Source organism: Strix aluco, chromosome 2 (genome assembly GCF_031877795.1).
Source record: "Strix aluco isolate bStrAlu1 chromosome 2, bStrAlu1.hap1, whole genome shotgun sequence".
Taxonomy (NCBI): Eukaryota; Metazoa; Chordata; class Aves; order Strigiformes; family Strigidae; genus Strix; species Strix aluco.
Genome location: NC_133932.1, coordinates 129,398,913 through 129,414,947, shown reverse-complemented (window position 1 = coordinate 129,414,947; position 16,035 = coordinate 129,398,913). Strand labels below are relative to the sequence as shown.

The following is a 16,035-nucleotide window of genomic DNA, read 5'->3' as shown; positions in this document are numbered from 1 at the left end:
AGGGGTCTGACAGCCCCTCTGGGTCCCTGTTCCAGTCCGTGGCTGTCTTGATGGAGAAAATGATGTTTCCTCACGTCAAGTCAAAATCTCCTGCCTATGCTCATGGTTGTCTCCACAGGCTGATCAATGCCTGTTTTGTATTGGGGACCAAAACCTGGCGCAGTACTCTGTGTGGTGTAGTGAGTGCCAAGTAAAGGGGATTAATCATTTCCCTTGACCTCCTACCTACACTTCTGGTAATACAGCCCAGTACACTACTTGGCTTCCTTGCTATTTTTGTCCTATAGCTTTTTGGTTTTTTTAACAGTTATTTTAGACTGTTTTCCTCTGGGCAGTGCAATCACAGAAATATGTGGCTTTCTGTTGAGGTTTATAGGCCATAGTTTAAGAGCTATTGCTGTTAGAATTTGGTCTGAACATTACCAAGTTTGTCTGAAAAACAAATTTTATCAAGTGAAAATTTTCTTTGAGGAAGGTATAAACGAACAAGAGAATTATCTTCTGGAAGCCCATGGTGTGTTGTAATTTAAACATTAAAAGTGGAATCCACGAATTGTTCAGCCACAGATGACATGACCTGTGCTCAGTAACTAAACTCTGATACATTGCCTGCTCAGTTCTCTTAACAAGCATATAAGAAAATTCATGTGAAAGTGTGAACTGAGGGATAAAAAGGAGAAATAAAATGAAAAATACGCTAAATGCTACTGCTCTTTGGTACTTGAATTAAAGGGTAATTAAAAAAATGTGATTGCTTTTGTGCAATCCTCCTTTTCAGGTAAAAGATACCAGTCGTCTTAAGACTTTTTCAGAACAGTTTTTCTTTGGTTCTTTAATTTAACACAACAGATGGGCAGGATGGACCAGGACGTGCCATCCCATCTCCTGTCCCACAGGTACAGCTCTCTTGGATCCTGACTTACATCCTTGTCCTAGTTCAGCCTTGGTCTGCCGCTCATGAATATTGCCCCTAGCTTGTGTTTTTTCTTCCCAAATTAAAGATTGCGTATGTCATTAGAAATAGAGAAGAGTATGGGAGATACTGTCAGTTGAAAAGGTGAGAGGGAGGCAGTGGGAAGACAAGATGAAGAGCTTGATGCGAGCAGCCTCTGGAAGAAACTGTCATGAGACAGAGATGATGGAGGAGGAAGGGGCAGTAAGGATGGACGTGCACCTGCTTGGGCTTTCCTGCAGTGACCTTGCCAGACCATCACTGCTTATCTGCCTGCTGATGTTGGTGCTCCTGCGATTAACGTTCGACGCTGGTTCATGGACTTTGGGGGTGAAATGTTAGCTGTTTATTAGTATCTTTAAACCTCCCCAGAGCAGGTGGTTAGACATGGCTGACTAATTATTTTTGTTGTTTAATTATTTCCTGCTCTTGTAATACCATTTCTCAATTATAGCCTTCTCTTATTTAGCAGCTGCAGTTTTAATACAGTCCTTGGGTTGTACCAGTGACCCTTTTGCTTGGCCTACCTCCATCTTTCTGTCCTGTTTTCCATCAGCTGTCATTGCTAGAAAATAGTGCAATGTTTTCCAAACTTCCACCCACTTTTTTACAGTTGAGTTCAGGATTGGGTTAGGCTTGCTGGATCACATTTGCACAGGGCCAGGAAGAGTCCCTTTTTTTTTTTTTTTTTTCTTTTTTTTTTCAGAAACATGGGGCTATTTATTTTTAAAACAGTCACAGATTTAATTTGGAGGAAAAAAACTTTCTGCTTGGAGTTAGCCAGGGCCTTGTACAACAGCAGATAGCAATGGGCTTGCCGCAGGCACTTTCAGATGATGTCATCTAGCAACTTGGTGTATTTTCAGGTCCGGAAGTTAGTTCCTTGTGCGCATTCATTGTCTGCACGTTTTCCCTCCTTCTGACCACCTACTTGTCTCATTGGTCTCGTTGCAGCTGCACTGCAGCTTCTGATTTCTTTCCTTCCTCTTCTGTAGCCCCTTTTCCTTTCTTTGTCTTTGCGGTTGGTGAGTTGCATTTTATACTTAACCAAGAGGAACCACAATAAAAGCTAAAACTTTGTTAGACCAAATTCTAATTTTTTAGTACTAAAACAAAAAATTAAAAAAAAATCAGTGAGAGACTAAAAGACCCTGTTTGCATGACATAGAGACTGAAGGAGAGAATTCATCAAGTAAATTATGTGCACATACAATAGTTGTGCTGTGTTGTGCACACTATGTATAATACAATTGTGAATGCACGTACTGTACTCTTAAAGCTGCATCTGCCACTCAGTAGTAAGGTAAGTGTGTTACTGCAGGACATTGTTGAAGTTCTGATGTTTTCCAGAATACTCAAAATGTATTGAGTTACCATGTTAGCTCTCATGGGTAAATTTAATTCTGTGTTTCCAAACAGCTGAGTGTTTGGATATTGATCTAAACTTTTAATACTATTACAGGGGTAAAAAAAAAAAAAATTAATCCAGGAAACATGAAATAACCAGTATTTTTCCCCCTGAGAACAAATTAAAATAAAATTTACAGTATACAGAACTGTATTGGCTGCCAATTTGGTAATCAGAAGAGTTGGAACACTGATATTATTTTATCATCTGAGCTGAAAGGCTAGGTCATTGTTTACAGATCAGCTTGAGAGTTGAATGAATCTGTTACATGAGATGAATTTTCACCCCTTCCTGATCAGAAGCATCATGCAGTATTTTGATGCTTTATTACATATTGTAGAGGTCTCTTTGCTTTAACAGTTACAGACCCTATTCCCTATATGTTGTCTTTCTGTTTCTTGTGTGCCTCATCCTCATCAAATCTTTAGATTCAGGTTTTTTTTCCTTAGGTTTCTGTTGCTAGAGTCTTGTTTCTAATACCTGACAAAGAGTGGTACCAGGTGGAGAAGGTATGCAAAGAGCAGATTTGCAATGCTGCTTATTAAAAAAAAAAAAACCCACACCACAAATCCAAATGGATTCTGCTAGTTAAAGTTTTGTACTTAACCCAAATTTGAATCTTCCCTGTGAATAGAGAGCAGGTTGTGGAATTTAGGATGGTACATCATTGCTTCCCGCAAATTCAACATGATGTGAAAGCACTAAAGCTTTAAGTGGAGTATATGCCTGTACCTTAGATGTCTGCTGTGACGAACCCTGATCTGGACGCGTTGATAATGAATAAACTTTTTTTCAGATGGTTGAAGCCTGGGAACTATGCAATAGGAATTTCTCTGTTTCCTGCTACCTGTGATTTTGTTTTGCTTGCTTCTTCAACTGATACGATAGCAAGATATGTTCTATATACCATTCTATTAAGCATTCTATGAATGCTTGAAAACTTAGTCTCATGACAAGTCTTATGACAAAATGGAACATACAAGCCTGGGTTGAACCTTGTGTTGTTCATGCAGTAGCAATATCAAAAAATCTTGAATGATGTGAAGACAAAGATGAGATCAGGTTATAAACTTATTTCGATGTTGAGAAACTTTATTGGTTAAACATGTGATGCCTTCTATGCTATTTTCAAGTTTTGTGTGTAACAGCGGTGGGGACAATAAGAAAAACTCAATACTGCAAGGCTGGTAGTAAAATCAAGAAATTAAGAACAGCATTCCAGTAAGAAATACTGAAACTGAATTTTCCAACCTTTGGCCATAGTCTGTAAGCTAATCTTTGCAGAAGAGGAGGAAGGAATGAGGGCAAAGCAAATCTGCAGTAATAAGGTTTTCAGCTTTCTCAAGGCCGATGGTGACTTGTGAATGATATACAGAAAATAACTGTATTTTTTTCATCTGGACCCTACAATGACATCCAATACAGTCTGTTACTGGAGCAGTTCACATTTGCATAGTCAAGAGTTCAGTTTTGGTCTTGTGCTGCTGTAGCATCAGCAGAAGTATGAGAGCATGAGCTCAAGTTTATACTTTTCCTATCTAAATAGCAGTGAGCCATGGGCTGAGACATAGGGGCAGATCTGAAAATATAGAAGGGGAAAAAAAAAAAGAAAAAAAAATTAGATAAAGTTTAGAAGAGAAAATGTTGGCAGCTGTACCAGGACACTGTTGGCATTGTGACTCTCAACTAGAAAAGGCAGGGCATACTTGTTTGAGCCAGTATTTCTGCATTATTGGTCTCAGCAGAAAAAACTTTTCATGATTAAGTAAAGGGCTAAGGCACCTTGAGTTATATAGCACTGATCACAAAACAGAAGCTTACACCCAAGCATTATTCTGTAAATTCGAAATTTAACTTAGGCTTTGGCCACAGTTTGTATGCTTACATTACCAGCTCGTGTGTAGGCTTTTGTTTTGTGATGAGTGCTGTGTAATTCAAGGTGCCTGCCCCCTTCTTGAAGGCTTCAGGGCTCATGCAGTAGCAAGTTGCTATATATAACTTGGTTCATGTAATACCTCACCACTTTGAATACCGTGCTATCAAGGTGCTATTTTTGGTTTCGTGTTTATTTTTTTATAGGGTGGTAATGATTTATCCTCCATCAGTAATCTGTTTTTTAAACTTTAATAAAAAAATTCTTAATGCTTAAAGTGTTTTTCTTCAGCGTGCAAAAAATACTTAATTCATTCACTAATTTTATAATTTCTATTTGCAGGAGAGGTCTCCTCACAATTTACATGGCCAATCAAGTAAGTAGTCCTTTATTTCAAGAATAAAAGTAGGTAAGATCCATTGGAAATGTATCTTGTTTAAAACGGATGCTGAGGTTCCTTGCCTTTTTCATGCTTCCAAGATTTTTCTTTTTCTTTAAGAATTATGTGTTATTAGGTAAATAAAATTATCTTAAGAACAAATTGTGACTGTAGGTCTTTTGGAAGTAGCTGTAAAGCAGAGGCTGAAATTATTTCATTGTGCTGTGCTCAAAATTTCTTCTATCATAGTCCCAGGAAAATGGGTAGTTTTATATGTCCCCTCCATAGTAGAATGGCATCTGTTACTTTTAATGTTCATTATTTTGCTGATGAGTGATCCAACACCATATACTTTAGTTATGTAATTGTTTCTCAAACTGCTATCAAATACCACACATGCAAACATTTTTACTACCTGGTTATATAGATTTAAATTTTTTTGTGGCATATTCCTTATAATCTCATTCAAATACATAACAGCAGTGAATTTATCTGAATGACACTTTGTGCATTAACTTTTTCTGAATATGGAATACTTCTGTTACATGATCACACACCTTTAGAACTGATCGTATTATGCCAAAAGAATTATCTAGGTTTCTATAAAGTATTAGTTATGTAAAGAGTCACAGAAACTACAAAAAAAAGAAACAACCTAAGAGTTGTGTTCCGCACTACTCTGACAATTTGCTGGGGCCTCAGTAGAATCGTGCAAGAGTAGAACTCTTTGATAGTGGAGAGGTTAATGACTAAAAGTGATGAGACAAAAGCAATGTATTGTAGTACAGGTTAGGGTGATAAAATTGATACCTTCTCTTCATCCTTGTAAGGTCATTGTTGATGACTGTTGTAATTCTGAAGATTCTGGGGGGGGGAGCTTTTGGTAGGAGGTGACATAATATATTTGCTAGCAGGTAAATATCCAGGAAACTCCCTATACACATTTGCCAAACCCGTCACAGAGTTCTCTCTCAAAGTCTGGTGTTTAACAATTTCTTTTAGTCAGAAATTGTTTCTTGGATTATTCTGTATTCATAGACTGCCTGTCATTACAGACAGACTCATGAGTGGGCTTACAGACTTCAGAAGAGAAGAAATTAATTTTTGCCATTAACTTTATTATTGTCAAGTACCTTTTTAACTTTTACAGCTGCTTGACTCGGATGGCTCATACCCTATCCTTTAAGATTCCTTTTCTTTATGAAGTTTTTTACCTAACTTGAAAAAAACCAAATCCTTTTCTTGAAATTTAATTAATTAGATGTTCAGACTCCCAGTAACACGTGGAAACAAGGTTTGATTCCTGCAAGGAAATCTTAACCTTGGAAGGTCTGAAATTTTCCTTGAATTCAGAAGAGCAACTGTGTACAGACTCCTCGTTCAGGAAGTATGGGTTATAAGGATGGTGGTAATTAGTTGGACACTCCATCATTCATTTTGATATTCCCTTCAGCATAAGGGTTTATTTTAGACACAAATCTTTAGTGAACTCGGGGTTACCAGGGTTTGCTTCTTACACTGCCCTTGATCATGGCATACTTACCTTGTTAGCAAGCTGTGTAATCATGATAGATGTTTCCCTATTTGTTTTGCTTGTCTTTGGTTTAGAACTTTATATGCTTTGATAAAATTCACTTATAAATTTACTAGGCCTTTAAAACATTTATTTGTCGTCTTTAGATTGCACCATGCCCCTATCTGAAAGCTGGCAAATCTTAACCATTAGTGACGGCAGCTAGATTGTGAAATTACACTGCATTTCTTGTGTTCTGTAAAACTAGTGTCAGGACCTATTCAGATATTCGTTGAAATAAATGTATTCCTTTGTTTTGTTTCATGTTTTGCTAAACTATGTTTTGCAGTCTGATCAATAATAATTGAAGCTTTTTGTGTGATTCTTCACGTGTGCCTTTACCTGGTTAGACAGACAAGAGGTGATTATAATTAGGTTTATTGGTTACAATAAACAATTGTCATGATTGTTGCTGCAGTGAATTTTTATTGCCATTAGGGCTTTTAAATTAGAAAATTTTATTTCTATTGTCCTGTTGGCAGTGTGTGACAATTTGTCCTCAGAGACGAATTTACTTAGTGAAAAGGGGAAAGATGTGTTAAAGTCTTTATGCATGGCTGCTGTTTCTCAGCTCAGTGAGTGAAATGCAGTAGAACATGAAAGGCAGTGGGTCTAAGGACTCTTGTTCTAAAGGTGACATTTTTATTGATTTCTAATCTGGAGCTACTAGAAACATATGAATAAGTGTCCTGGCTAATTTTAAGTAAGTCAGTGATTATAGATTTATGTGAACCTGAACTCCCCAGTGGCATTTCCTTACTGCTTACACAATGAAATGACAGATTAAAAAGAAGCTGTTCAGGTTATATATGCTCTATGGAAAAATTGAATAAAAATGCTTTCTTAAACTAGCTTTCTGCTAAATTGAAGCTATTCAACAATGCACTTCAGGGCTCGAATTTACTTTTTTTTTCTATTTTATTTTTTTAAGATAAGAACTAGAAATAACTATAAGATTGAAGGATCCATAGTTTTAATTTTGGTATGCAGGGTCTAAAATCAACTTCTGAGCTTCCCACTGGAAGTCAGTCAAAGTTTTTAGAAGTAAATTAATATGCCTGAGCCCTAACATTGTTGAACATGTGGGTTTGGAAAATTTTAACTAGTTACAGTCTGAGACCTGACATTTCTGTAATACCCTGGAGCAGAGCAGCAGTAGTCAGTGCTGTGGACCACACAGAAGCACAGAGCCTTTCAAGTTCTATTTTGGATTGCACATGTTAAAGTCAAGAAATTTCTAGGATTGTAAGAGGTGCATTGGTAATGAACATATAAGATGATCCTTCGTGGTTAATTTGAGATCAAAAGGAACCCCAAGATTCCAACAAAAGGTGGAAAGTGAAATGTAATCTCTTCAGTTATTTTTATCTGGAAAAGTAGATGGTATTAATGACTGCCCATGAGTAAGACGTATAGCTCTTATATTTCAAATCAGTTATGGCATACTTCATTGTGAACAGCTCAGCAGTTGAGTTGTTGCTTTTATGTTGAAGAAACACTGTTTTTTGGATTAGGAATTTTTTTGTGTTGCTGACAAAACAAATGAAGGCCACCTTCAGTATACAGGATAGGAAGAGACAAATCTGAACTATGGCCACTTTTATATAAAACTTTTGAGAAACAAAAATTTAGGAAAACTGATATGTTATCATTGAAATGCTCCACCAAAAAGGCAGTTATCTTAGCATATGCTGAACTGCAAAATACATTTTTTTTTCTTTTATCAGAAAAATATGGAACTTTCTTTATGTGCTATGTTTGAAATTCAAACTGTGCCTTACTATATCAGAGGCTTTCTTCATTCCGTACTATGGTTTCTACTGTATGGTGTTGTACTTAGAAAACTGGAAATGTTAATATTAACAAGTTGCTCTTGAGGGTCATGGGTTAAACGATGTAAAGCTCAAGAGTAAGATAAGGCAGCTGGATGCAGAAGACAGAGTGATGCTGTTGAGGACTGGTTCTGGAGTGTGATGGGAGAAGGAGGTGTAGGAATCTGGCCCAGACATAGAGAGAGCATTAGGGAGTGGAAAGGCATAAATTTGAAAAATAAGACAAGAAAGATAGGAAGAAAAGGAGGCAGAGAAGTACAATCTAAAGATGAGAAATGAGAATTTGTTGTGGCAAGAGACATGAAGGCACTGGAGCTAGGCTGATGTAATGGGAATTGGTTTGTGGGAGTGTTACAAGTATAATGAGTGGAAGAAAGATGAGAAAACATAGTCTATTCTAGTTAAAGCAGTCAACAGATGATAAAGAAAATGTTAGGTTTCCAGGGAAAGGAGAGGATGAATTTTATTGTAATTAGTATGAAGAGAAATTTAGCAAGAGCCCAGAAAGGAGGACAGAGAGTGAGGGTATTACTGAAGTCCTGGGTATGGGAGTTGGAGAAATTGTTGTCAGCAATTGCATCTGGATAAGGTTTACACAGAAATACGAAGTATCCATGTTTTCTTTATCACTGTGCTGATCTTAGGTCATCAATGCATCTGCCATTTACGAAGTATTGTACATAGGTCCTCATGTACCAAGGAGGAGATACTGTTTTAAAGTAAGAAATACACAGCCATGCTTGTCATCACTATTACGAAAGCAGAGTATGGGAGAAAGGGTACATCTTCCCAGACGCAGTGCAACATGCTGATCATACACTAAAGACTGGTGGTAATAAAGAGAAATGCTGAGAGGCCAGTCAAGGGTCTAAGAAGACCGCAACAAGGGAAGACCTTCAAAATTTTGTACATCCAAACTTGGGACATTTTTTGAAAAACCTCTGAGAGCTGCTGTGACCATGCTAACTTTAACAGCCTGCTAATAAAGCTGAGAGCCTGCTTACCTTGCTGTTCCTTTCAGATGTACCAACTCCTTCCCTTCCCTATGTCTCCTACTTCAGAAATATTTTCTTCATTTGTATTTCAAGTCCAGTTAAGAAATAGTCAAAGCTACCAAGAAATACTGTTCACATTAAACAAATACTGAACCGAACGAGTTGATCAAACGCTTTTGTGAGTGATACTCTTTTTCTGTATATGATAGAGAACAAGTAATACAGCTGAGCACAAAGTTACTTGCAGTTTTAAAGTAGTCCAAGCAGTTTCACAGCTGATTTTTTTTTTTTTTTTTCAGCTGCATAAATAGACTAAATCTGGGTTCATTTTGGCTGTATCTTTGTTTATTCCAACCAGTCATTGTGAAGGTCGCATGTAAGTTGTGCTCTTAAAACTTGGAATATTTGGTCTAGGAGCATGCAAAAATGTTAAAGCACAGACTTAAAAAGAAATCTCTCAGGATCTAATGGAAAAATGATTATCCAGTCCTGTTTGGTCAGCTTTAATCCAGATACTTGTATGTTTTTCTTATAGGATGGAAGTCATGGTGATTCAGAATATCACTAAATCTTCATACTTTGCAATATTTTTAAAAAATCAAAGCCATTAACCTAATGTAATATATATGTCACATGCAGACAGCAAAGTAGATACCAAGCTTGACAGAGATATGGCACAATATAAAACATGGTTCAAATGTTTGAGGCCAAGGGCCCTCCAACATCACTTTCCATATATACTGAATTTGTTATTGTTTCATGCTTTGTGGGGGTGAAACGTGGAGAGATGAAAGAAAGAGGAGTGAGACTTGCTATGGCAAGAGACAAAGCAACAACAGAAATCCACTTTTAATCAGTGCTTTTGCTGATCCTGTAGTTCTAAGTTTTTGCTTAAGACAAACTGGTAATATTGTAAAGGAAGGTACTTGCACGCAATAAGTGCTCTGACACTGAGCATTCTTGAGTGATTTTTCTCACCAGCTTATCAAATGCTTTCTGTACAAAATTGCCAGTGTCCGAGTTGTTACAGCTGTTTCAAAAAATACCTTCTGCCAGTTGCAGTTAAATGTGGGAGGATACTATGAATACTAAAGGTTGAAGGGGTTTGGGGTTTTTTTGAGTAAGGTGCTGTTTGACTATAAAATCATGTTTATAATTTGCATAACTTGCAACTCTGTGAAATTATCACCTAGTGCTGTCATATGCTATCAAATATTGTATACCAATTCAGAAATATCCTTTAAAATACAAAAAGTTCATGATTGTCACTTCTTCATTGATAATTCTATGAAATAATAAGTATTTACCATGTCCCATTTGTTTTGGCAAACCATTACGTTTGGTTACATAGTTTATTGTAACAAAAAAAATGTTTTCTGTTTAAACTTACTAAACTGACATTTTATAAAGAAGGCAGCAACGGTCTCCTTTTCTTCTCCATCAGGAACAATTCCATTTTAGTCAAAAGGTGGAGGCAATCCAGAATGAGGAAGGGTGGATGGATTTACTTTTACCCAATACATAGTTTTTTAGAAGCACTGAGTTCTAGTAAAATGGATTTGACCACTCCTCCCTTTTCTTTTTAGATAATTAAAATTTTGGTGTGCTTTCATGTAATTCTTAGTATTAACATTATACAAGGACTGCCAGGATAGGGGAGCTTAGCTATTCTTTTAGCATATTAGTCACAATAAGAATACCTGGAATTTTTTTGTTTTCTAACATTTCAGACATAATCTCCATAACTGAAAGTGCATCAACTAAATGCTTGAGACACTTGTCTTCCAGGATGCTAGCTGTCCTCCTGCCACCATCTCTTCCTTGCTTTGTCACTGTTACCTGCACCTCTCTTCTGGGATGATAGTGCCTTTGGTTACAGCAGCAGCTCGCAGGGCCATGTATATTTATTCTCTAATGGTGTCCAGGGTATATTCCCCTTTCATTCCTTGTGTTGTCATCTTTTGAGTCAGTAATGTGTCAGTGGAAGTAAAACCATTGCTTAGTTCCTTCTTGCAGGCAAAAAAATGGAAGTACCAGGCTACCTTTGTTGTTAGAATAGTAAGTCTTCTTGTTGTCTCGGTTTTATAAGTTATTGTTAGAACATCACAAGTACGTTGATATTTGATTTAGGTTGGAGATTAGGAAAAATTTCTTCACCAAAAGGATTGTCAAGCATTGGAACAGGCTGCCCAGGGAAGTGGTTGAGTCCCTGGAGGTATTTAAAAGACGTGTAGATGTGGTGCTTAGGGACATGGTTTAGTGGTGGATTTGGCAGCTTTAGGTTAATGGTTGGACTCGATCTGAAGGGTCTTTTACAACCTCAGTGATTCTGTGATTCTATGATACTGCTTCTGACCTTCTGGTTAACTTAGAGGAAAAAAAATCATGTTTGAAAGCTCACAGGGAAGCTCTTAGGTTTTCCTCATTGAAGACCACACCGAGCTGGAACTTGGGATTGTAAAATTATAAAGTAATTCCTGTCCTGTGGAGGACAAAAGCCAGTGCTGGGACAGTGTCCTGAAGCACTGATCTGCCTAGGAAGGCATCTGTTATCGCTGCCTGGGTAAGGGAAGAGCAAAAAGAACAGAATTTAGCACTGTCTAGAAGGAAGTCTCAAGTACTCACTCACAGCAAAATTTCTGCTGTCACATGGACAAACGGCCTCAGGTGATGACTTGCCACTGGCTGTAGTTGATAACTTGAAACAGAAGTTCAAAAATTAAGCCTTTAATTTTAGTATTAACAAGAAACAAGTCTTCTCTGTTGTCAATTTAGACATCAATATCAACTCACTAGTGTTTTCCCTTAGGCTACAGTTCTAATACATGGTTTTTCCTTAACATCTCAAGTCTGAAACTCAGCTGAGAGTCCTGAATCCTTGCTTCTAATAGTGGCATTTTTGCTACTATTTTGGCCCACATTGTAACTTGGGATTTTATGAAGAGTTGTTTGCTTCTGCTTCTATCAGATCACGGGATGCTGCTTGATAAATCCTGCCTTTTGTTGTAGAATGGTATTTTTCTGCTATTTTGTCATAAGGATTTAGGAGATCCTCCTCCATAGCTTCTGGTTCTTTACTGCATAGATCTTAATAGAAAAATGAGGTAGAAAACAAAGAGCTCGCATTTTTTCCATTTCATGGAATGCTTACTCAGATGGAGCTCACCTGATATTTGTTCTATGGCCTTCACATCATTTACTCTGTCTTATGGTTTAAAGCTAGGCAGAGTCAGCCCCTTGTTCTCAGAATGACACTTGGGGTATGGCTGGTGTCACAGCATGGACAGTCAGGCATCATAATTGCACTTTTTGAAAATGACAGAGGACTTGAATGTAATCTGGTTTACCAAACTCGGGGAAAAGAATCAAGATTGATGGATTTTTATCCTTTAGTAAAGAGCAAATCTCAAAGAAAAAAGCTAATCACATGTTAGTTTAGACTTGAGTGAGAAATGTGGTTTGGTTTTTTGTATAATTTCAACAGGCAATCTTTAATACTCTATAAATGGTAATGAAATATAGCACTTGGGCACTAATGGCACTTCAGTTATTTTGCAAAATAAAACTTCAAAATATGAAGTTGTCTCAGAAACATCTCGAAGGAAAAAATCATAATGAAACAAGAAGACTTATAGATTCAAAGATCTGCAGAACTAGAAAATACTCATTACTCATTCTGGTCTCCTTCCTTTGGTTTGCACTCTGTCGGGTAGAATCAGTAATTGAGAACTAGATTTTATTAATTTTAAGCTTTTCTAATGCTTTCTTATTTGCTGTAATACCTAGGTATGTGTATGCATGTGTTTTCAGAAATAATTAAAACTAACTAAACTCAGTTTTGAATAAGAATGTGGAAAAGAAAGCTCGTTTTGTCTTCTGAGGAGACTTGTAACTGTTCTCAACCTTGTTATACTTTTGTCTCATTCTCTCAGCACCCCCAGGGTACAGATGCTGTTACTACCATGTGCCAGTTGTATACTGGAGTGGTAAAGTAAAGGAAGTGTAAATGTAGTAGTATCAAAAAGCCAAAATTGTTTCTATTAAGATGTTAATAAAGGTAATGTAGACTACCTGAAAAGGAGCAAATTTTTCTGAGTAGTTTGGAGGAATATGGAAGTTATTCAAAAGAAATGGGTACTTTTTAATGCCTGACAGTAATGTTCAGATCTATTCCGCAGGCACCTAAGCAGAAATAAAATTTTACCCTTTCATGGAATCATTGAGTTTATTGTGGTGACTGTGCAGGGAAGTGTATTGTATGATCAACATTTCCAAACTCCTTGCTTAGAAATTAAATGCAGATGTTTTCAAATAATCAAAGACTTGGGCATGTTTTATTCTAGTCGACAAATGCTCGAGACACTTTCCAAAAATTTTATTTTGGAATTCAGAATTAGATGCCATAAATGGGTAAGCTATATACTTTACACGTATCATGTTCTGTGGGATAGGCAGTTTGGCAACTGCAACAGGCAATACTGAAATAAATTGCTACTTTTAAATATAAACATTACATAAAACTCATATGAAGAAGGAAATAAGCTGATGCCTTACTTTCTTTTGAATAGAGCATAATGCACACTAATTTGATTAACAGAATACTTTACATAATCAAATTATGGATAATTCATGGCACTCCGTGATGATTTTAAAAGGTTGAAGCTTAAGGTCACTGTCACTACCACCACCCTAAATCTTTAAAAGGCAGGTTTTAAAATTAGGAGTCATGTGAACTTAAACATTGCTGATGTCTTCACTTTTAAGTAATACAGTAATAAAGTTAGATCCTGGCAGCTGGTGTTCTTGTGGATTGACATGGCTAATTGGCTTTGGCATCTTAGCCTCAGGAAACCTCATCCATCACTTCAGAGCAGGACATTTGGCCAGAGTCAGAGAAAGCATTTAATACTTTGTCTCTTGCTTCCTATGCAAAGCTGCTTTGCATTTTTAACTTTCCAGTGTATCTTCTTAGAAGCTCAGTGTAATACTTCTCTTTATGCTGCTTTACCATGATCTTTTATAGTGAATAACTACCCATTTTGACTTTATAAAATTAGCAAAAGTATTGATTTTTGCAAATCAGTTTTGAGACTTACCTCTCAACTAATAGCTTAAAAACTTACAGCTTGTGCTGAATTTCATATCAGAAATATACTAACTAGTTGACTTTTATAGTTAACACTTCGCTAGTTAGTAATTGAGATGAAAGTAATGCTTAACTTCAGGTTCTGAAGAGCTCTCACACACCCATCTCTAATGCACATAGTATTCCTGATTACGAGAAATGCTGTTGGCAGTGATCTGATAGATTAAAATGATGGGTCAAAACTCAAGGCTTCCCAGCAGGTGAAATCCCAGTAGTGTTTCAAGAAAGTGAGGGGTTTCCTGGTGGAAGGAGAGGGCTTCAGCGGTCTTCTGGGGGAAGCTTGTGAGAGCAAGAGCTCTTCCTACTTCACAACAATCTTACCAGTCATCTGCCTTTCTCTCAGATCTTTGCATTGTCAGGCAGTCATATTGTCTTTCTCAAACCTTCAAGGATCGCAGGTGGTATCCTCCTTTCTCAGCAGCAGATGCTGTTACCTGACAGTTTCTGCTGCCCTCTCATGCTTCTGCATTTGTGACATTTGGGAAGTAAAGAGAAATGGCTCTGCTCTGGGAGAAGGGGGGAGAAAATGCAATGTGAGAGCTGAAGAAGTTGAGGTGGGACCTTAAGCAAAAGTAATGCTTTCGCTTTGTGTATGTGATAATGTAGGTGTAGAAATGGAAACTTCTGTGGAAGGGAGGGATTTTTTCTGTTTCCAGCAGTATTTTCCATTTGCATCTTAACCTCTGCTTCGGAACAACAGAATCACAGAATCATCAAGGTTGGAAAAGGCCTTGAATATCACCTAGTCCAACCATTAACCTAACACTGACCGTTCTCAACTACACCATCTCCCTAAGCGCTATGTCAGCCTGGTAAGCGCTATGTCAACCTGAAATGTCAACGCTCAGGGTCCAGGTGCCGCTGCCAGGAGGGAAATTCCCCGTCTGTTCAGCAAAGTGGGTAAAATGCTGCTGCAGGCTTGTCACTCCTTTCCTCACCCCTAACCGTGAAGTCCTCCACTGAAGCTTGAAAATCAGAGTGGATGTTCTGCTGTCCCTGGGAGTGGTGCATAACAAGACAGTATTTGAGGCAGTGGGCTATTAACATAACCGCTTTATCACAGATGGAGAGCTGAGGCATAAGGAATGAAGGAAAGGTGTTCTTAAGCTGGGTTCTCTCCAAACTTGATGTTTTGGGAACAGTAGTAATGACCTATTAGATATCAGATTTACCAGGAACACACAAAATTTAATCGGCTTGTTCTTGTTGGCGCACAAAGGAGATGGGCAAAGGTGTTTGTGCGTGGGCAAAGATGTAGAGGTCGGTGGAAATCTAAGCTAAAATCTGTAAATACCCCATTTAACTGTGTCTCTACTGCCTTTTAACAAAACTGGGAATTTTTAATGTACAGAATTTTTGAATCTTTATTTTTTGAGGTTTTGGCAGTCCTACTTAAAATTTTCCAGTTATTTTGTTGATGATAGCTGTTGTCAAGCTGTTTCTTCATGATTTCTGGGATTGATAAAGTATTATAAAAACTAGTGTTGGGAGTACTGATTTCATTTTATAGAAGGAGAAAGCTTCAATTCTATGTTCAAAATACACAGAATGAAAGCATTTCTAAGAAAAATACAGTTTACAAAGTGTAAGTTCATCCTGCTGATTTCTGATTTGATTTTTTTTTTTTTTTTTTTTTTTTTACACCGTGTTAATCTTACCATAGAACTGGCTGGTGGAATGAGTGTGCATTGTTTAATGATATATTACATTTAGTTATTATTTTTCTGTGCTCCACATGTTTCAGTTGAAATTAAATCCTTCATGCTTTTAATTACCTATATCCACTCCTAGTGTATTAGTGCCAGTTCTAGTCTGATACTGTTCCTGACGTCATTTATAGGATAATGATAATTAAAACAGAGCAGCAGTTTCAGGCC

At 37.3% G+C, this 16,035-nt stretch overlaps 1 protein-coding gene across 1 annotated transcript in view; it reads left to right on the top strand.

Moving 5' to 3' along the window:
* TMEM135 (transmembrane protein 135) overlaps positions 1 to 16,035 on the top strand; it is a 186,778-nt gene that overhangs the window by 36,142 nt on the left and 134,601 nt on the right. The window contains exon 4 of the mRNA XM_074816306.1: positions 4,576 to 4,609. Coding sequence (XP_074672407.1) covers positions 4,576 to 4,609 — 34 coding nt within the window. The remainder of the gene's footprint in view (positions 1 to 4,575; positions 4,610 to 16,035) is intronic.